At 44.3% G+C, this 23009-nt stretch overlaps 1 protein-coding gene across 2 annotated transcripts in view; it reads right to left on the reverse strand.

Moving 5' to 3' along the window:
* Nucleotides 1-1100: 1100 nt before the first annotated feature.
* Nucleotides 1101-23009, reverse strand: part of LOC101844923 (activity dependent neuroprotector homeobox) — a 32445-nt gene continuing 10536 nt past the window's right edge. For both annotated transcript variants that reach the window (XM_005074435.4, XM_040732773.1), the window contains exons 2-4: nucleotides 16060-16172; nucleotides 14416-14508; nucleotides 1101-11624 (exon numbers count right to left, since the gene is read on the reverse strand). In XM_005074435.4, the coding sequence (XP_005074492.1) occupies nucleotides 8517-11624; nucleotides 14416-14508; nucleotides 16060-16167 (3309 nt within the window). In that variant the 5' untranslated portion in view covers nucleotides 16168-16172 and the 3' untranslated portion in view covers nucleotides 1101-8516. The remainder of the gene's footprint in view (nucleotides 11625-14415; nucleotides 14509-16059; nucleotides 16173-23009) is intronic.

Raw genomic sequence — 23009 nt, forward strand, 5'->3', positions numbered from 1 at the left:
GTGAGCTGCCAAGTTGGTGCTAAGAATTGAACTCAGTTCCTCTGGAAAAGCAGTCAGTGCTCTTAACTTCTGAGCCCCACCCCCACACCCCTCTACCCCCGTTGCATTCTTAAAACACACATGCATGTATACATGCACACACATACAGATCAGGGGATGGAATTTCAGCCCAAAATAATGAAACTAGAGAGATGGCAGTAAGAAAGTCTCTTAGGGTTGAAATTGATATGATGAAACACGATGATCAAAAACAAATTGAGGAGGAAAGGGTTTATTTGGCTTACACTTCCAGATCACTGTTACTAGTAGAAAACAGGAGCTCAAGCAGGGCAGGAACCTGGAGGTAGGAGCTGATGCAGAGGCCATGGATGGGTGCTGCTTACTGGCTTGCTCCCATGGCTTGCTCAGCTTGCTTTCCTACAGGATGGAGGTGGGGGTGATCATCTACAATGTGCTGGGCCCTCTCCCATCAATGATTAAGAAAATGCTTTACAGGATTGCCTGCAGCCAAGCACGTGTATGCAAAGACCTTGGACACTGGCATGCAGGGAGGTCCTGTGTGCAGAGGTCCTGTCACCAACCAGCCAAAAAAATTTTATAGTAAACAAAACTTATTGAAATACCCAAAGCTGATTTTGGGTATTAGGGGCCTGATTGATGGGACTCTTGAGTTTGAGATCAGGTGGTCTATACACTAAGTTCTAGGCCAGCCAGGGCTACATAGTCTGTCTCAAAAAAATAAATAAACAAATAAATAAAAAGTTTAGCTGGGTGGTGGTACATGTCTAATCCCAGCCTTCAAGAGGCAGAGGCAAGTGGATCTTTTTGAGTTCCAGGCCAGCCTGGTCTACAGAGCAAGTTCCAGGACAGCTGGAGCTGTTACACAAAGAAAACCTCCCTCAAAAAACAAAAAGTTGAGAGATGGTTCAGCAGTCAGGAGTTCCCACTTCCTCCTGCTCTTACAGAGGGTCTTAGTTTGACTTCCAGCACCCATGTCCTGTAGCTCCAGGGGATCCAATGCTGGGGAGAGAAACACACATCTACTCACCACAGAAAGGAAGCCCTCCAAAGACCAAAGTAACAGATGCACCAATGCCCGATTACTGAACCAATGAGTTTTATTAGGAGTAATAGGAGTTACTTACAGGAGCAGAAATGACACAAAGACAGTCACATCACCAAGTGTCCACCCCAGCACGGGTGACAGCTCTTGAAAGAGGGAACCTGGGCACAGTCCACAGCTTGCAGGCATCTCAACAGGTTGGAGAGTGTCCTTTCCAGGTGACTCAGTTGGTCTGGTCCTCTGTCCGGCAGCGGGCTGGTCTCTGAGAGTCTTCTTTGTAGCCTGGGTAGTCTGAGAGCGACTCTCAGTAGTCTTTATTGCTTACTCCTGGGAAGGATGGGCTACTGAACCTGGTCAGTTTCAGGAACTTCCTGAAGCTATTGAGCTGTTTGTCTGCTGGACAAAATGTTCCAATCTGGGAAGAAACTGCTACACGTCACACTTGATAGTTTTAAAAAATAAATCTTTATTTTTACATTCATTTACTATTAATATATTGTGTGTGCACGTGTGCCATAGCTTGAGTATGGAGGAAAAAGGACAACTTGAGTAAGTCAGTACTCTCCCCCTACCTTACAGGCTCTGGGATTGAATTTAGATGGTAAGGTTTGGTGGCAAACACCTTTACCTGATTGAGCCATGTCTCTGACCTTATAAAATGTTAAGCAAATTCAACACTAATCATGTTCAAAGAGATGACTTAATATGTAAACAGCATCTACAATAAAAAACTAGGAAAATGGGCAAAGAATGTAAGCAAGCATTCCACAAAAGTATAGACACTAAGGGGCTTAACCATAGTGACTAAGAAACCCCAATTGTGATCCTTTTTGTTACTGTTGAGTGTGGGTGTGCATGTGCCATGGAGCATGTGTGGAGGTCACTGGACAACCTTGGGTAGCAGTCTTCACCTTCTAACTTGTCTAACAAGGGCTTTCTCATCGCTGCTGCCTGCCACTATGTATGTGGGTCTCCTGCTTCCACTTTCTGTCTTACCACATGTCGATGCGTGTGCTACAACTCCTGGCTTTACATGGGTGTAGGGAAGTCTTCACACTTAGCAGCTCTTCTCCATCTTCTTAGTCCTCCTGTTTTTGGTTTTTGTTTTAGGTTGGGTCTCACTATGTAGTCCTGGCTGGCCTTGAACTTGAGATCTGCCTGACATCACCGTGATGGGGCAGGAATGTGGTCAGGCACTTGCCTATAATTACTATCAACAGCTTGATGGCACTGCTGATGAAATTTTGGTCACACCCTGTTAACGATGATGGACACCATTCTTGTGGACAACTGGCAGTGTCTGTCACAATGAGGACTGTGGGGAATGCCACCTCTAGGAACCCAGCTTGCAGACATTACAAAGAAATGACAAATGCCAGCTGAGCATGGTGGCTCATACCTGGTCCCAGCTACTTGAAAGGCTGAGGCAGGGTTCTGATGTCAAAGCCTTAGCTGCACAGTAAAACGTTAAATAAAACAGAAACAAGGACAATCAGAACTATACAGTGCAATTGCCTTGGAGAAACGAAAGGCAGCGGAAGAGCCCTGGACTCTGTTCATTCCTGACCCTTCTGCCTCCTCGCCTGCTAGGATGACAAGCTTGCACCAGCACACTCAACTCACTTGGTGCTGGGGATGGAACTGAGCACTTCCTGGATGCTCAGCAAGTCCTCTACCAGCTGAGCCACACCCCAAGCTCCAAGTGTTCCTTGAGGGGAATGCTCCTGTCCTGGCTGGTCCACAGGGTAGGGTGCCATAAAGTGGAGAAGATGGGTTGGGAGTTCCTCATGAGCTGATGGAAACATATTACCAAGATATGAAGAGGAAGAAGAGGTAAACAAGGTGTGAGGGCACGGCATGGTGATGAGATGCTCTCAGGATGAAAACCTAGTGGTTCTGTTCCATGAAGTCCTTTTCACTGCTTTCTTCTCTTTTTGGTATCTTGGTGTGCTTTCCTATTCAAAAACCCATTTTACTTACCTAATCAAAAATTCCTATTCAAAAGTCTGTGTCAGGTCAGTGGTAGTGCAAGTCTTTAATCCCAGCACTTGGGAGGCAGAGGCAGGCTGATTTCTGTCAGTTCAAAGCTAGCCCATCTATACAAGTGAGCTCCAGGGCAGGCAGGGCAACACAGAGAAACTTTATCTGGGAAAACAAAACAGAATCTGCCAACAATCTCTGCCTCCCAGGATATTCCACATAAAAATGGCTATCTATAGGGCTGGAGAGATGGCTCAGCAGTTGAATGCTTGTTCTTACAGAGGACTAGTCTCTTCCCAGCACCCACAATGTGGGCAGCTCACAACTGCCTGTAACTCCAGCTCGGGGGAGCTGAGGCTCTTCTGACTTCCTGATTTCCACGGGCACCTGTACACATGGCACATACATTCATATTAAGAAACAAAAAATAGAGTACACCCCAGGCTTGTGGCAATTATTTATTTTTATTTTAAGCATGCTAGGGTGTGGTTGCTAGGAACTGAAGTCCAGCAAGCACTCTTACAGGTTGAACCATCTCCATAGCCCTGGCTATGAGCGTTTAGAACAACTGTCTTCAGACTTTCTATGCAGGGCTGGCCCCAGTGGGTGCTGGATTTGGTATCCTTAGCACCAAGGAGCTTACCGCAAGGAGACTGGTGAATAGATGTCTGGGCAGTCTCTGGAATACATGTTCTCTGCAATTCCAGTTGCTGGCAGTCTGGCTGGCATCTATTTGTCCTGGTCCTTGTATACCAACCAATCCCACAGGCCCTCTGGAGGGACCCAGAACAACCATAAGGCTGTCCAGTATATGTTGTCCAGGGGACTCACCTCCAGTTGGCAAGGATGATCAAAGACTGTGAGTACAGCATCCTATCATCTCTCATATCTTTGATGGAGCTAGCTCAAACTTGTTTCTGATTTGTGTCAATAGATTTAACAGATGGCAGCCAAGATGTTCTGTCCACTGTGCTGGTGGCAGTGGCTCTAGGCTAAACTCATTCCACCAGGCAATGGGTCAATTCAGGTATTTTGCTCAATACTGGAGGGGAGCCCCTTCCTAGGGCAGTGCCTCAAAAGCAGGTGTCTGCCTAGAATGATGGTGAAGCACTTAAGACCCTGAGCTGTTGCTGATGGCATCACTTAGCAGTCAGTCCCCTGGCAGCTAACCACTATCTGCTTGAGCTTGACCTTCTTTGATGAGGGTTCTGGTTATCTCAGAGATTTGGGGGTCAGAATGATGGCTGTGGATAAAGGCACTTGCTGAGTAAGCCTAGTGACCTGAGTTTGATCCCTGGAACCCAAGAAAAGAACCGACCAGTCATCTTCTGACCTCAAGGAGCACGATGTGTACAAGGCCACCTGGGTCATCACTGCTAAGGAAGTAAACTTTGCTGCAAAGGGCTGGAGCTAGGGTCCCACTTGGGCTTGCAATTCATCTCTGGTGCCACCTACCACACCAGGGCAATGAGTTCAGCTGGTAAGTCTCCTGAGAGCCTTTCACCTTTCCAGAATCAAGGGGGGAGGGGAGGTAATCTCAGTGGCACTGTAAGTCCTAGATCATACTCTGATTTTTATTTATTACCTCCCTCAAATGAGAGGAAGTCTGTACCTCAGACTTCAACTTACAGACATCTGCAGCCCCTAAGTGCTGAGACTACACGTGTGCTCCACCAGACTAGGAGCCCTCAGCACACAGCAAAAGCTGGCAATAGCATAGACTGGGGAGATGGTGCAGCGAGCACAGTACTTGCCTAGCAAGCAGAAATCTTGGGTTCCATTCCCAGAACCACACATATCTGCAAGGTGACTGAACACTAGGTTTAATCTGTGCCCCCACACCAGAAAAATGCAAGTGATTTCAAACAGGAGGCAGCAAGTTCAATGTGAAAGTTTAGACACATCTTTCAACTCCCAGCCAGGGAAGCCTTTCTTGTGCAATAGGGCTTTAGGCAACACCAAGACTGCAGGGTGTGTGTGGTGAATAGACTTGAGATCCCCCCATCCCCTTGATTAAGACTTTGAACCTTACTGTCAGCTGCATGCCCCCCCACACACCCCAGGCCAGCCAGGGTGGAGCTTCTCCAGGAACTGACTATTGAGGCCAGGCTCCAGTTGGACATGCACCCCAGAGCAGCAGGTTCATCTTGGAGGCTGCCCTCCATCAGCTCCAAGGAGCATCTTTCTGTTTGCAGATGGCTGCCCCAAGAACCCTGCTGACATTGGGCTTAGCAGCCAGTACACTGGAAAGGCCCTTTTATTTCAGGTACTTTATTAGCTCCTGAAAGGTAACTCTATTGGGTACATTTTTTTTGCTCCTAAGACCTAAGGGTACACAAAGTTGTAAACTGCAAACTTGTCTAAGTGGTCTCACACCGGGAGGTCAGATGGTGCACTGGACGGAGATCACATGAAGATCGTATCTGAATGCAAGAAACCTGTTGTGATGTAGTCTTCCTTTCCCATGCCTTCACTTGAAGAACTTTGCAAGTGCAACCTGAAGATTCCCAGGGGAGTGTCTTGATCACCTTTACTTTCAGTCATCCTCAACAGAGGCCTGCAATCACACGACAGTAAACTCGAGTCTTGAGTTCAAGTTCCAGCCGATAGAAAAGGGGTCAGATGCTTACTGGCCAACCCTTCAGGATAGAACTGGGTGCCATTTGAAACCAGGTTCCCTGGAGGTGTGGAGGTGCCATTTTAGATTTACAGCCAATTGCTTGCTGCCACGCCGGAATGTTATCACAGGCAGTCTTCACCCTTTGTCGTCTTTGGGATTTCCCAGACTTTCACATGAATGCTATATGGAACCAGGCTTCTGGTTGGTAACAGCAGGGTTATAAATAGTGGCAATGGGTAGAATCAACCATTGCTCAAAACAATCCTGTAAAGTTCAGTCCACATTAAGAGGTTCTTTATCATCTGAGGCCAAGGGCAGGGAGCCACTTGGAGATTTTTGGGTCCCATTTTGGCAGTGAGGTAGAGGCCAGGAGGAACTTGTGTGTGTGGAGAGATCACCTGATGAGTAGTCAGAACACTCACTCTTGCAATGCTTCAGCTGTTGAGTTCCCATCTTTAAATACTTGGCCTCTCACTATGCCAACAGCAAACACTGAGACCAAATGGACACACACTTAGGCAAGCAGGGACTTTGACTCTTCCTGTATTTTAGACAGCTGGATGAATCTTTTATGCCCCCCATAATGATGGGAGATGCAGAGGGGGAGAAACAGCCGTCCACTGGAATCATGAACTAGAACTTACAGCCACACAAAATTTCAAGTGCAAAAATGCAATGACATCTGGGATTAAGATTCCTTTAAAAAATCTATAGAATGTTTAAGCTTAGAGTTTCACAGTTTCTAAAGTGCAAGGTATGGTTAATGACTGTCAGATTCAGCCAAAAGCAAACAGGATCAAAGGGGTTCTTTCAAAATGGCTTTTATTGAGAGACTCTCAGAGCTTCAGCACTATTTCCATTTAGGAACCCATTTCTACCGTGGTGGCTAAACCCTTTGGTGCTAGAGGTCTCATACCCATCCATCCATTTGGCAAGGTAGCACCCGGGTCTCCCTCAGATGTCTAGAAGGACCACGAGCCCTACCTCACTTCCACACTACCGCAACAGTCTAATGTGGTCTAGGCAGAGCTTAGGCTAGATTCCCACATGAGTGGGAGGTGGCTTAAATATCAGCTGGTGTTTCCGATTTGGGTGTCTGTAGCATGTGGCTATGGAGATAACTTTCCCTGAATCATAGCTGCTGCACACATTCATAATATATCATGGCAAGAATGATTTAGGAAAGGTCTATTTCCTTTACTGTTTTCAGGTCAGGAAAACAGCTTTCCTTGCAAGGAGGCTCACAATCCTGCGAGGTAGCTTACCTACCCCAGTCATGTCCCATCTTAGACGCTATGCCACTTCTGCCTCCTTACTGTGTTCTGCATTTAGCCTGTTCATGGAAGTCTCTGTGTAATCAATCTACCAGCTCCTTCAGTGCCAAGTGCCCCCAAATGTGTGCAATTCAGTCTTTCTCTTCAGAACAAAATGGCCAAAGGACTCCAGAGGCAAAGCAACTGCCTGTCTGGTACAGCTGTTGCCATACAGAAAGCGGGAAGAAAGACCATTAGGGGGCCAACATATCTATGGATTTACATACAGATCCAAGCTCTGCTCCTTATCAAAAAGGGAAACCAAAACCTTCAAGGACGTTTACTTTTGTAGCAAAAAGGAAACACTATACACACAGTAAAAAATTTGTAGGCGGTACCTGGAGAGAAAGCATGCTTTAGGCAAATGACAGATTGCAGTTTCTCACAAGTTTTCTTCGTCAGTGTAGCTTCCATCTCTGCTCAGGGTGCTGTGGCATCAAACGGCAAAAGATGTAATGGACACACAGGACTGACATGTATAATAAAAGCAAATATTTACATTAAGCACAATACAGCAATTTATTTAGATGCTTAAAATGAATACAAAGGGAAATAAAGACCACAAAAATCATACATACTACAACAGTGTGTCATATATTAGATGGTATAAATGAATACACCCGGCGGTGCTCAACTAAAGAGGAAACTAAATATCCCAAATGCAGCACTCAACTGTGCTTGCTGCTCTGACAACACTCTTACAGATCTAAAAGGTGTCAAAATTAGTAGCTGTAAAATCAATTCTTGCATGTTACTTTAGCTTAAAAGGTCTCAGAAAGAGATCTGAAATATCAATTTTGACAATTGTAATGTCAAGGATACTCAGAACAAGAAAAAATTCTATAATACAGGAGAGTCCAGATTTATATCTTATGTCACTGGCCTCTGTTGCAAGATTGTACAAGGTTATGTGCAAAAACTAAGTCTGTCCAAAGGTCCACACTATCGCAGGGTCAAGCTTCTGCTGGGTAAACTAGATATAGCATTTATCACACAGCAAGGGCAACACTAGAAACCAATCTATGACGGGCACACAGTAACAGTGTCATAAGCATCACTTGAGGTCTAAAAGACTGTACAAATATACATTTTCAACTATTCAGAATGAATACACGAAAAAAGGTCCAAGTTCCCAAGTCTACTAGACACACCTGACTGGTAGCATGTATGCCCGCCCTGCACTACTATGTGAATCAGGGTAAGGCTTTCTCAGGACATCCAACCAAACATCTTACCAAGGGAAAAAAATGCTGCAAAGGCAGGTAACAAACTGCTTTTCCCTGTGTGCATTCATGAGCCACCAGCTTACTGGTTTTTTTACACTCCATTACTGAGTCTACCAGAGAAGGGTCTGAAGCAAGATCAACCAATCACATGTCATAGACTTAGAAATAACCACTGTGACTATAGTGGTCACATGTCCCCAACAGCTTGTTGACTGACCAGTCCTTGCAAGGCATTGCCAGTTAGAAGACAGCTTTGCAGTCATAACAGAGGTCCAGGATGCAACATGGCCCATGTGCCGTGGAGCGCCAGGCCGTCAGGCCTGCTGGCTGCTCAGTTTTACTCCAGTTAAGCTGCCATGCATGGGATCAGCAACTCCATCAGTCATGCTGTCAAACTGATCCCCATCCTCACTGTCAATTGTGCTATTCTGCCACTCAATCTGTGGGTTTGGTAAGCGCTCTGCATTCTCAGATGCATTTTCCCACTGTGATTGGTCCTTCGACCAAAACCCTTCCACCTTTCCATAGGAACTATTCTTCCATTTCAACTGCTCTGTGTCATCTTGCACCATAGCCTTTTTTTTGGAAGCTGGCTTACTGCTCCTTGCATCTTCACTCTGGGAAGACTCATCAGACCAGGTTCCTGGTTTCATTTCACACGTGTTATCCTCAAAGTCTGATATCTGTTGGGAACCAGGGCCACTCACAGATGGTGAAGCACCATCTTTCCACTCAACTACATCATCTTGGTCTACCTCACTGTCAGAGGCATCATGCATTAGTTTGGTTGGTTCCTCAGTCAAATGGATAGTTTCATACTTTGAACCATCCTCCTCCTCTTTTTGGTCTAGTTTCTCAGAATCCAAAGCATCCTCAGGAATTACCTTCGGTACATGCTCCTCTGAAGTATCACTAGGAATTTTAGGCTCAACTTCAAAGACAGGGTCAAAAGGGCTGCCACTTCCATTGGATTCCTCTTCTAAATGCTCAAAACTATCTGAGAAGCTGCCATCTTCCTTCCCAAGGTGAAGCTTTTTGTCAACAGTCTTACTAGCATTGACTCTTGAGTCCTTCTCATCATGATTTTCAAATAGCCACTCAGCATCAAAATCCATCTCATGCTTGACTTTATTTAGTTCTTTCATGTTAAAGCCTAGCAGCACACCAGGCTTGTACTTCTCACAGTCACGGACACACTTCTTCCTCTTGTTACTGAAATGGGAAGCAATGTCACTCTTCCATAGCCATAGACTGGCGGCTAACTTCTCAATTTCTCTCCTGGTGGGATAGGGCTGTTTGTTGAAGTATTTTGTGAGAAAGCTTTTCCTAGCTTCGTAAGAATCATCTTCATGACCCTTGGGGTCTAAAGCTAAAACAACAGGCTCTTCAGGCTTCTCTTCAATGCAGCTGGGGGAGTCACTGTCATCCTCCAGCTTCCGCTTTTTTAGCAGAGGAAACTCTACTTGCTCATAGGTGCGCTTCACAGGAGCCAGACCTGGAGACTGATTGAGCCGAGAAGGTGCATTCGTCTTGTCTTGGCCATTCTGGGTTTTCCCAACACCTCTGCAGTGGACTAGATGAAGGGTGATGGTTGAGGCTGTCATGTTGCTAGTATACACACCAAGGCAATGAATACATTTGTAAGTTAGCTTTTTCTCAACCGGATGAACTGTCTGAATAACTTGGTGTCTTTCTCGTAAATGATGTGCAAGCGCATCAGATATGGGTCCTTTTAGGATTGAAAAGCAAAGAGGGCAAAGGGTTTTCCCAACATCTTTTTTATAGGGCACTGCAGCTTGAGGTGAACTTTTAACAGGGACATCCGCTTTTTCCTGAACTTTTGGCTGTGGCTTTGGAGGAACTGGGGCATTATTTTGGGCATGGTAAGCAACTGATTCTGCTGGAGCATCCCTTAAGTTGTATGTGGTCACTAGAAGATGGATGTTGGTGTGACTCCCCTGTTGCAATGTCAAATCAAAACTCAAAGTAGAATCCGTTTTAGGCCCCATCTCTTCATCAATGTGAACCATTCGCATGTGTGCTGCCATTTTTTCCACATCATTGAAGGTTGATCGGCAATATGGACAAGACAGACCATGAATTAACATATGGTTGAGCAGGGTATCTGTGGGCAAATAGCGATTACAGTAGAGGCATTTGCTAGTAAAATTGTGTATTTTCATAATGTAGTTAGCTACTGCTGGGACTTTCTCTGCTTTATGTTCCTTTTCGAAGTGAACACTATAGACATTCTCAGGAAAAAGCTCATTACAGATTGTACATATTTTCCACTTCTGGGTGGCACAATGGTTGCTTGGAGGAGGGCCCGTGGCTGCTGGTGGAGGTTTAGAACCGGACTGACCTAATACTCTAGATGCCTGTGACTGAGACACAGAGGGAGACTTCACTTGGCCTGTGGGTAGAGAGGTGTTGGCAGTCTGCAAGGAGTACCTGGCTGCTGCCGGGGGCCTCTGCTCAGCACCTAGCCCATAGGACCTCCCATTTCCACTTGGAAGTAACTGTTTCACAGACTGAGACTGCTGAGGGATGGAAACTGGAGCGTTGCCACCTAGACCAAGCCTCACTGACTGGCCAACACCGTAACTCTGGCCTACAGATTTGACTCCATAGTTGTTTTGCTGCAGGTGAACATTGGACATCATGTTGACTCCTGCTGAGTTTAAGTTAGGCTTTGGTATTGACAGTCGATTCACCATCTGCTGTGATGGCAAAGACCGAACATTTCCAGAAGCAAGGGAACTGATTCTTGGTGGGAGTCCCATGCCCTTTTTCTCTTGAGGTTTGGGTGCAATCAGCATCAAGGGTTTGGCTCGGGGCACAACAACATTTGTGTGCCCAATCATGGCCGTGACCTGATAGCCTATGCGCTCATGGTCCTCAATGACATGCTGTACCAAAGCCTCATAGGACTTGGGCATGAAAAGGCATCGCTTGCAGTGGATGTTACACTCTTCTCGGGCATTTGTGCCCAAGGGGACTGCACCATTGAGTGATTTTTCTCCTGCCTTCGCAATGTACGGTGCTGCCACGTGCTGAAAATGTTCCCTGTAGATGTGCTTCCTGACGATCTCATAAAGAGGGTCTCGGTAAGTGCACTTCTTGCAGTAATACACGGCTTGCTCTACATTGTCAGCCTGCTTAGGTTTAAGGCCATCGTTTTTGTTTTTATCTTTGAAAGTGCTGAGGCTGCTACTCGGTGCGCTGGAGTTTGGAGCATGAAATATTTTAATGTGTGTTTCCAAAGTCTTTTTATCTGCATTGAAGGTACAGTAAGGGCAATTAAGGAGTATCCTATTTTCGAAGTCTTCACTATGGACATTCCGGAAATGACTCTTGTAGGCAGAGAAGAATTTGGAGGAAAACGGACAAGCACTGCAGCAAAAAGGTTTTGTCCGATAGTCCTAAAAAATAAGTGAAACAAAACAAAACAGAAACCAAAATGAGAAAGCCACCTGAGGCAGGTAGTTACAGGTTTAGGCACCCCTCCCGCTCCAGTCATTCCCAGAAATTCTACAGGGCAATGATTTTTGAAGGTTTCTCCTGCTGGGAAACTAGAAAGAGAAACTCATAGAACTCAGACACATTTTTACTCAAATACCTTTATTATTACATAGGAACACTATGTAAACTAAAACTCAGTGCTAAGTTCTTGCTAATCCTTTAAAAATGGCTAATTTTATTTGCTGGCTGGTTTCAGAGAGAAATCAAAGAAAAAAAAAGGCTTCAAGAAAAACATTTTATCCATGAAAACAATCAGAATAAGCCACACAAACTCCTTATTTTGTGAATCAGTAATCTGCTCAGGCTTCAGACATAGGAACTCAAAGACCCATATGCCTTCATAAGCAATACAGGTATACTTTTTTTCTCTGCCACCATGCAACAATATTAAAAACAAAAAACAAAACTCTCTTTAAATTTCTTCTCCAACCTTATGCACAGTGTATTTATTTAGTCTTCACTGCAAGGTCAAAAGGCTCCAGACTGAAATATTGGCCTTGTTCTTCTACTTCTGACAGAGAAGCTTCAAAAGGTCAATGAGGGCTGGAGAGACAGTTCAGCACTAGCTGCTTTCACAGAGGCTCTAGGTTTGATTCCCAGCACAAGGCATACTACAGTTCCAAGCTATCTGGTGTTCTCTTCTGACCTCTGAAGGCACCAAGCATGTACACAGCACGGTATATTCAAGAAAGTATTTTTTTCTTTTTCAAAAATGTCAATGAAAAACCAGGCATGATGGTATATGCTTTTAATCCCCGAACTTGAGAGGCAGAGGTAGGCAGACCTATCTGAGTTTGAAGCTAGTCTGGCCTACAAAAGGGAGTGCCAGCACAGGCTCTCCAAAGCTACACAGAGAAACCCTACCTCGAAAACCCAAAGTTAACTGAAAGTGTCTTATAGACAGGGCAAAGGGTTCAGAAACCATGAACTACACAGCACACTAGTCAGACGCCAGCTTTCAAAATTATGATCTCAAATAGGTAAATATACATGTGATAAGCAGTCATCTTTTCTCCTGTTTTTCCTGAATGTTTTGAATTTTCTGGATTCCCTCAAAGCTCCTCAGGTGTATTCGTGTCTTGCCTTTAAACCCAGTGCTGGGGAGGCAGAGACAGGTGGATTTCTGAGTTTCAGTATAGCCTGTCCTCAAAACCAAACCTTTTCTAGGAAGGCCTTCTCTTGTAAGAATGCTGCACAGAACTTTTCCCTAGGACATTAAGTAGAGTTCAAAAGTACAAAGCACAGAATTAGAAAGGGAGTTCACAATCACTTTTCCCCATGGAGAGAAATACCATTCACAATACCGTCACATTTTAAAAATTTATTAATTTTTTACATTCCAATCCCAGTTCCCCTTCCCCCCTTCTCCTCTCCCTCCCCCACCTGCTCCTGGAAGAGGGTAAGGCCTCCCCTAGGAAGTCTATTAGGGGAAGTGATGTCCCATCATCTCACTGAGGCAGGACCAAGGCACTATATTGTCACATCTTTTTTTTTTTTTGAAAACAGGGTTTCTTTGTGTAACAGCTCTGGCTGTCCTGGAACTCGTTCTGTACAACAGGTCAAGCCCAGAGAACAGATGGCTCTGCCTCTCGAGTGTTGGGATTAAAGGCGTGTGCCACTACTGTCTGGTCCTATTATCACACATTAATTATGGCTACACTAGTATAAATAACTATCCTTCTGAATGCAAAGGTACAAAAAATGGCCTGTCACTGCCATTCTAGGGTCATCTACCACACCCTCCCATAAAGATTAGGCGTCATTAGTGGGGATAAAGAAGCGTAAATACAAGATTGAGTGTTAACTGGGTAGTGGTGCTGCTGCATGCCTTTAATCAGTCTGAATTGGAGGTCAGTCTGGTCTACAGAGTGAATTCCAGGATAGCTAGAGGCTAGCTACATGGAAAAGCTGTTGATTATGACTTTTCTCTGGAGAGCAAGGACAGTAACAGATAGGACAGCAGGTGGGTGGCTACACCCATAATAGTGAAGAGTGCTCCTTAGAAATGTAAGTAGAAGCCGGGCGTCTGTGAGTTCGAGGCCAGCCTGGTCTACAAGAGCTAGTTCCAGGACAGCCTCCAAAGCCACAGAGAAACCCTGTCTCGAAAAACCAAAAAAAACAAATGTAAGTAGAAAGGTACTGTGGCAGTGGCAGGTGGATCTCTGTGAGACCAGCCTGGTCTACAAGAGGGAGTTCCAGGACAGCCTCCAAAGTCAGAGAAACCCTGTCTTGAAAAAAAAACATTAAATAAATAAAATAAAAGCAGCATTGTGGAATAACACTCATATACCACAGGCTCCCCAACTTGGTTATTTCAGTTTTTTTGTGAAAGGAACTCATTTGCCTAGGATGGTCTCAAACTTGTTATATGGAATATACAGAATGCCCTTGACCTTTTGATCCACCTCTGGGTTATGTGATGCTGGAGATCAAACCCATGGTTTTGTACAGGACAGGGAATGCTCCAACCACTGAGCTGCAGCGTTAGTTACAACTTGAAAATTCTGTTCATTCATTTAACTTGAAGTTTTACTCCAGGAACAACCAACATCTCAGATTTCCAAGCACTCAGGAAAATGAGATGTGTGTACACTTTCCAGATCAGGCTATTGCCACGACACAGCTGACAGCTGTCCCCATGAAAGGCTCAGTGGGAAAAGGACATTCTGGGACATTTCCTGTGAGACTTACCTGGTTTTTTGTAAGTGAAGGGTCCCACAGTCCTACATCCTCCCATGTAGTGTTTTTCAAATAAAAGTCATTAGGTTCAAACTGTTTAAAATCCTAGAAAAACAGTAAGAGAAATTTACAAAAACACAGTGGTATCAAGCCCACCTTGTCCTGACACTTAAATTCTACTTCTTAACCTGTGTGGAGGGCACAGGAGGGTTAACCACTGAGAACTAATGCAGTGGTGTAGGGAAACAGCAAATGCAAAAGGCACATGACCAAACTTCCAGAGAGATGGGAAGGCTCCAGTCCCACAGCAGCTCCTTTAACCACATAGCTCACCAGTCACAACCCTGCGTGGAGGAGGGACATGTGCCAATAGTCCCGGAAGAGTAAGAGTCTAGCTTGGCAGCATAAACAAAAAACAAATAAACAGAAGGAAGGGCGGATTTAGAAGAAAATTCGGATTTTTAACCCAGAAAGAAAGTAAGCAACATGCCGTTCAATTTATACTCTAATGTGAAATTGTAGTGCTCTCCCTATACGACTAAGAAGAAAGTAGGGTGAATGGTTCACAGCTGTAGGTGGATATGTGCAAACTTCAGAGTACCTATTAGCTGTAGTGGGAGGAGCAAACCCAGTACAGGATAGGAAAGACAATCGCCTATTTGCATACTTACTAGGAAGGGTCTCACCCACCCCCAAGTTCAGAGTACAGATCCATGGGAATCTGAAGAGTCATCTCCACCCTGGGAACAAACTACTAGAAGAAGCCCCCTTTAGAGAAGCTTCTGTTTCTAGGATACATCCTTGACTGCTCTTAGTGGGATTCAGGAGAAGAGAACTTGGATCATGAATGAAATGCCCATCAATTCCACCCCTGACCTGTGTCCTCAGCACTTGTTTCATGCCAAGCACTGTGCTAGGCAGTGGGATAAAGGGCTAAACACTGCCACTTTAGCTCAGCCAGTAGGAACATAAACTTCTTGAGGCAAATTGCTTTCAATGCTTTGGTCGGAGGTATTGTTCAACTAAGTGTAAGATCTGGAGCAAGGAGATCTGGACAAGGAGGAGACGCCTCTATCTAGTCCATGGGGCGTGAAAAGCTCAGAACAAAAGGCTAGGGAACAGTCTGGAAAGGCCAAACTGCTATACAAGGGCAAGATAAGTCTTTGATGGGTAGGAAGGCTGACAAATACTCAAATCCTAAGGAAAGAGATGACAAACACCCAGACAGCCATGCCTCAACAGGTCAACAAAACACCCAGGTCTAAGAGAACTAAAGCAGGCTCTGCAGTCCCCACTGCACCTTCCCTAACCATGGGACTGGAATTCCTGCATCCACAATTCCTATGTCATGGACTGGAGACAAGAATTCCTAGAGCCCCTGAAGGTCATTTCAAGGACAAAGTTCATATACAGTTTTAAAGCACCTTGTGCACTGTCTGTATATTTTTCTATACTGAAACTATTTTTGCCTCAGGTTGCAAAGATGAACACACTTTCTGGAAAAGGGAGTAAGCACTACTGAATGAGAAGGTTTTGGTGAAGCTGCAGGTTTAGTTACGATTCACCATCACACCTAATAGTGAACCATCTTGTACACGGACACAGTAACGGATCAGAAGCTGTCACATTAAAATTTAAAAATGGCATGCTACTTACTTCTATATGTTCTTTACAGTATTCCAACCCAATGTCACTAAGTATTTTTTTCACAGTTTTCCGGGCTTTTCTTAAACTGCCAAGATTGTTGACAGGAAGTTGGAACATAGTTTCTATTGGAAAAAAAAATTTAAGTCAAAGTCAAAACATGAACAACTTGTCAAATTTACTAATTCCACTGACAGGATCCCAAACCCTGGCTCCTTCTAGTGTATGGAACACTTAAAGCAGGCGGGCAAAGGTGACTGCTTGTTGGCCTTCCCTATTTTGTTAGAGGACATTTTTATACCACAAATCTAGGCACACAAGTATGATTAGGCTTAAAAACCCTTGAAGAGATGAATTTGTAGTTGGATAATGGAACAATATCAATTGTGAGGTTGGACCTACAAACCTAGAAAAGCATTTAAAACTTTGCAGCACCATCCAGCTTTGAGCACGGAAGGGAAGGGTTTGCTATTTGAAATGTCAAGGCAACAATACTGTCACAGAAACAACATGACATTCAGTGACTTGTTTCTGTCTACTCCTCAAATTGAAGTCCCAAGTGGTGTGTGACCTGTTCCTTAGGTGGCAACACATCCAGGCAAAGGACTCACACAGGCCACAGAATAGATACTTAGATGGGGAAAGCCCCGCTTGTTGCCTCAGAGCACATGGAAACTGCCATAGGCTTTCTGGGATTTTCTAAAAAACAAAATGCCTGTTGAGTGTGAACATGTTAAGGGAATAAAAAAGTTGCTTGACTTTCCCAAATACATCAAAGGCAGAAGCAGAAAGAAATGCAGATCCATTTTCCAAGTTTCTTCAAAACGAAAGTACTTGTGTTTATTTAAGAAAACTGAATTAGTACAATTGGAGGTAAGATTTTTGTTAGGGCTCTGAATGTGACCTTAATTGTTTTAATAATCTAAATCCAACATAATTTTGCAGAATATAGTAGCGCTAAGACCAAAGCCAGCAAAAAACCAACTCCAAAGCACCAGTGTAGGAATTACAAATCTCAGTTTTCTGATTGTAATACTAGTCCATGTTTGAATCACTGCACATGACACAAAAAAGGACTCAAAAGATTTTTTCACAGGCCACTACCTGTTAAGTACTTAAGCGTCAGGCTGGGCTAGGTGGTAACACATCCGTAACTCCAAAACGCAGATGGATGAGGCAGGAGGATCATGAGGTAGAGGACACCTACACCTTAAATGAAGTAAGCCCTGCAATAGTGACACTTTGACAAAAAAAAAGTTTAAACTAGTAGTTGGCTCCAGAATTCATTACTGCCACCCATTTGATTTTTTGCTTAAAAATTTTTAAGGACTCAAAGCCTCAAAACCCCTTTGAACTAGAAACCTCAACAAGGAGACATTTTGAAAACACACACACACACAAACCCCCAAACTTGCAGGGACAGGGTGGTCACCAACCCCTTTGCTTGGCCTTTCAGTTTGTTATGTGGGCAGCCATAAAGGTCCTTACCAAGGAGAACCTTTCAATACACGGCACAAAAAGGGCAGACTCTCCAGCCCGAAAGACGGGTACTGTTCATTAATCACTTCACACCTAATCCTTGCAGGTCATGGTGCTGGCAGCACATAGTAGCTTCTCGGGCAGCAAGTTTTACACAAAGCTTTGCCGTACAGTCTCAGCTGGAACTACTGCTGCTCCAGTAAGAAGTGCATTTCCTCTCTGTAGTTCACAAAGCTGTCCATGTGCTCAAATAGGGCTGTTGGGTGTGCTGCAAAGCAGAGAGTAGTGCCCGAGGCAGCACTCTGCTCACTGTGCCCACATCCCTTTCTAGACGTACGAGCAAATGTGCTTAAGTTTTGCTGCCACCAAAAAGTCTTGGTAGATTTAATAGGCAGGGGGACACAGAAGTGCATTAGTAAAAAGGAAAGATGGAATCGATTAGAAAGAAGTTTGTCAAAACACTCAGTAATCCCTGGCCTTGACAATTGAAACTAAAATACTATATAAGGTCAACTGCTAAATTCTAAAGTAATTCTGGGGGCAGGCCAGTTAGTTCAGTTGGTTAGAACATGGTGCTAATAAAGTCATTTTGGGAACGCTCAAGGCAGGTGTTTGAGTCATAGCCATCTACTAACCAAAAGAGCTGCAATCAATGTACAGGCTAGGCTGACCTTTAGCTCACAGACTCTACCCCTGCATCCTGGGCACTGAACTACCACTCCTAGCTCACAATCAATTTTTGAGAATGATTTAATGAATTGATGTTGAATGAACGAAATCATTCCCCTTTTTCAATCTCACCCATACCTAAAGAGAGGGCAGGAACATCACAGTTTAACAAAGGCCAAACTCCTACTTTTGTGTTTTATTAGAAAGCAAGAGTCTAATGGCTGCAAGAGAAATCCGAGATTCATCTTGACCCCAAGGCTATAGATGAATTAAAACCATGCAAATAATATAGTATGCCTGATCTCCTCTGCCCCCAAACACGAAAAGCAGTTACTTTAAGTACCAAGAGGGTCAACAGAAAACAGCCCAGCGCAGACCCACCCTGTCCAGGAACAAAGACCACAATCCAGTATCAGTAGTAGATACTGAGTAGAACCTATGAACCGAGACTAATCACAGCTTCTATCTCAAGCTGGATTTATTCAGAGACTGAGTAGGTTCTTAGAAAGATGGTGAAGGACCCAACAATAACAGTGACAGTTTAGCTCAAACAACAGTCTGTAGACCGGAGTGGAACCTGAAGCACCAGTGGGGCTTGTCTAAGTCAGTATCCCTGCAGAGCTACAGAAGATCACACAACAAAAATGAAACAATAGAACACAGGCAGGAGCTGGCAACTCCACAGTAAAGCAGCTGCCTAGTGTTCAGGAAGCCATGGGTTTGATTCCCTGTATCACAAACAAACAACACAGAGACCCTCACCATGTAAAACAAACAGAAGGAAGGAGCCTGCACTGCCAAGTGGAAACATTTTGTCTGAGCATAGCAAAATCAATGTGTCCAGGTTACACTTAAGTCACCCAGAGTTCTTAAAGCCATCTTGTTTCAATATGTACTTAAAAAAAAATACACATGTTTCATCTGCAGGTACATTTGCACACCAGAAGTGGGCACTGGACCCCCAAGGGACTATAGTTACAGATGGTTGTGAGCCACCATGTGGGTGCTGGGAATTGAACTCAGGATCGCTGGAAGAACAGCCAGTGCCATCCCTCCAGTCCTCTCAATATGCACTCTTACTTGATGTTTCTAGATGTCTAACTGAACACACTCCAAGTGCAACAGTAAATATGACAGCCAGCTAACTAACCACTTCCCCAGTAGCCTCTCTCGTCTTCCTATCTTAGCCATAGTGGATCTAACACTTCTCTATATAATCATTAAGTCAACCATTGCAGGTGAGGCATCTCCATAGTCCCAGCAATTAGGAGGTGGAGACAGTTGGAGCAGGCATTCAAGGCTAGCTTTACTAAATGTCAAGTTAAGAAAGAGGCTACAAGAGCACTAGTCACATGGGTGAGATGGCTCACTTGCTGTGCAAGCCTATGGACCTGAGCTTGACCCCTAAAAACCATGAGAGAACCCTTTCCCGAGAGCTGCCCTCTCATCTTCACACATGTTCCACACCCACACTAAACAAAGTATTTTTTAAAATTATAGGCACAGCAAAACTTTCTTAGTCTTTAGACTCTAGCCTCTTCCCCAACTATTCTAGGATCTGCATCTGAAGCAGTGAATACATACCTAATTTATTTGTTTCTCGAGACAGGGTTTCTCTGTAGCTTTGGAGGCTGTCCTGGAACTCGCTCTGTAGACCAGGATAGCCTTGAACTCACAGAGACCCCTCTGCTTTCTTTCTGCCTACCAAGTGCTGGGATTAAAGGTGTGCATGCCCCCTTACTTTATTTTTAAGTGATTTTTATGTACATTGGTGTTTTGCCTGCATGTATGTCTGTGTGAGGGCATGGGATCCCCTGGAAGTAGAGTTAGAGTTTGTAAGCTGCCATGTAGGTGCTGGGAATGGAACCCAGGTCCTCTAGAAGAGCAGTCAGTGCTCTTAACAGCTGAGTCATCTCTCCAGCTCCCATAGCTTATTTCTTTAACCCTATTACTAATCCTATGTTTCAGTTAAAGTACCTGTAAGGCTTCTATTATAGCTATTTTGTATAGCGTCTTTCTTCATATCCCTGGCTGTCTTTGAACAAGACCCGGCTGCCTTTGCCTTCCCAGTGCTAGGTTAAAGGCCTGTGCAATATAAACATACACTGCATTTGTACTTTTTTTTTTTTTTTGCAAATAAACCCTACAAAAGCCTTGCTAGAACTTTCCATCCAGCAAGCCACCCTGTCAAAAGGCTCCCTCCCTACTTTCAGTCTGGAAGTGATCACCTACAGATTGTTGCCATTATCTGTCAGCATGGGGAGAGCCCTTCAGGAGTTCCCACAGAGGGTTGCTCTAACATTTTCTCCTCTCTATCTCAACCACCACAGTGGCTGATTCTGGATAACCAGGGGCTGTAGAGATGGCTCAGAGGTTAAAAGCACTGACTGTTTTTCACGAGGACTCAGGTGGGACTCCCAGCACCCACAAAGCAGTTCACAACGGTCTATAACCCCAGTTCTAGGGGATCTGATGCCCTCTTTGGGCTCCGAGGGCACCAGGCACAACATAGTGCAGACATGCAGGCAAAACACCTACAAACACAAATTAAAAATAAAACTTACAAAGAATTTAGGTCTTGGTCTAGCCAGTTGGTTTGGTGAGTAAAACAGACTTGCCATGGTGATTTGAGTTCAGTCATTGGGACCCACTTTATAGAAAAGACAGAACTGACTTGTGTAGTTAATTCTCTGATCTCCACACATGGCACCCCCAATATAAATAAATGTATTTAAGTAAATGATGACACAAATATACTGTTTTCAGAACCACTGTTAGACATCAAACTTTCAAATGAAAACATTTCCCTCTTTCTCCCTCTCCCAACTAACTGATCAATTATTTTTGTCATCTCCCTCAGTGATCTTCAAGTCATTTCTCAAGGGATTGTCTACAGTTTGTCAATCTCCCTGTTTGAACTGGTTACTCTGCATGTGACAAATGAAAGAGAGGCAACACTAATTCTAGACATTATTTTTAAATTAATGCTCCTAAAATAGCTATAGTTTGCGAAAGCCACTTCACACATCTATGGGTAGCTAGAAGAGAGGAAATACCACTCCTGGGGCTCTGTGCCAGAGCATCACTGCCACAGGTGAAATGTTCCTAAACCAAGGAGTTCAGTCACACCTGTGGCGCACACGCAGAGGTTAAGAATCTGCACATATCTAAGGTCAGCCAGATGACTCCATAACATCCAAAAGAGAACAAGGACGGAGCTGAGGCCAAGGCATGCTCTTACATCAGCTAGGTCGCCGACAGCCACTAAGCAACCACACTGAAGGTTTCATTAAAAACAAAAAACAAAGCCAGGTGATGGTGGCACGCGCCTTTAATCCCAGCACTCAGGAGGCAGATCTCTGTGAGTTCAAAGCCAGCCTGCTCTATAGAGCAAGTTCCAGGACAGGCTTCCAAAGCAATACAGAGAAACCCTGCCTCAAAAACCCAAAACAAAAGCTAAATTGGTGTGCGTAGGGCACATATGGGCAGGTCAGAGAGAGAATAACTTTTAAGAGCCAGTTCTCCCTAGGTAACAAAGAGGACCCAAAGATTTGTCCAGGAAGGGGACAAAGACACTATTTCCTCCTAGTTAAATTGCGTGTGTGTGTGTGTGTGTGTGTGTGGTCAGAGGCAGAAATGTATAGTTCAATAAAAACAAGGAAAAAAAAAGAATTCTCTACCATGTGGACCTCAGGAATGAGCCATCTTGTGGGCACTGAAGAATCTTTCTATTCAATTCAAAATACTATTGTTTCACAACGAGAAAAATGGTGCCCCTCACTTTTCTTCAGTGCTGGATGAAATCCACGATGGGCAAGTACTCTTACCACTGAGCATTACACCTGCTCCCTCAAGCACACAACAGCATTTCAAAACCCAAATGTCTTCTATCACCTTCCCAATGTTAAAATTTTTGGAGGAAGTAAATTCTCATGTAGCCAGGCAAGGCTTATGCTGTAGCAGACAGAGTAGGACCTTGCCCTTCCCAAGCCTCCAGCCTCTGCTTCTCAAGTACTGTGATTACAGATGTGTACATTGTACTCACTGTTACTGTTCTTCTGAAAGCTACTTGGGGAAGGCAGGGGCTTTGCAACTGCTTTTGTCAATTGTTAGGATGTTAGGCTCCTTTGCTCAAATGAAGCACTATATATGCCCCGAGCACAGATGACTTTTTGAAACATGTTAGGCGAATCAAGCTCACTAAAGGCCATAGTTATCTGACCTTGTTTCTATGAAATATGTAGAAGTGACTCTTCAGGTGGAAACCAAGGCAGTCTGAGAGGTGGGAAAATAGGAGGGGACTGCTGATAGGCACCAGGCTTCTTCCTGGAGAAGGAAGGTTTCTGCCTACTGTTCCAGTAGGTGTAAAATTCTTACATCACTCCAAGGCAAGAAAACACAATATAGTATCTCCCAGATTTTTAAAACTTTTTTAAAATTTAAGTTAGAAACAAGTTTGTTTCACTTGCCAGTCCCAGCTCTCTCTCCCTCCCCTCCCCTCTCCCAGATTTTTATGCACATTAATTAGATTTTCCCTTTTGCGTTAAGAGACTAAACCCAGGTTATTGTGAAGACTAAGAATTACACTGTCGGAAGTGATCATTGTTATTTAGAACCTTTTGTAAACATCGCCAGCCTTTGTAAAGAACAGTCCAAATGTATAGAACTTGGGCTCACAGGAATAGCCAATGGCAAAAAGGAAACATTCCACAATTAGATCACTTAACCCCGCCTTCTGCGACCCTTTCACCTTGCCAATACCTGCAATCTGCTCACCTTTAGCGGCTGGTTACTAAGCAACGACCCCTTCCTCT

This window comes from Mesocricetus auratus, unplaced genomic scaffold, assembly GCF_017639785.1.
Source record: "Mesocricetus auratus isolate SY011 unplaced genomic scaffold, BCM_Maur_2.0 Super-Scaffold_100028, whole genome shotgun sequence".
Classification (NCBI taxonomy): domain Eukaryota; kingdom Metazoa; phylum Chordata; class Mammalia; order Rodentia; family Cricetidae; genus Mesocricetus; species Mesocricetus auratus.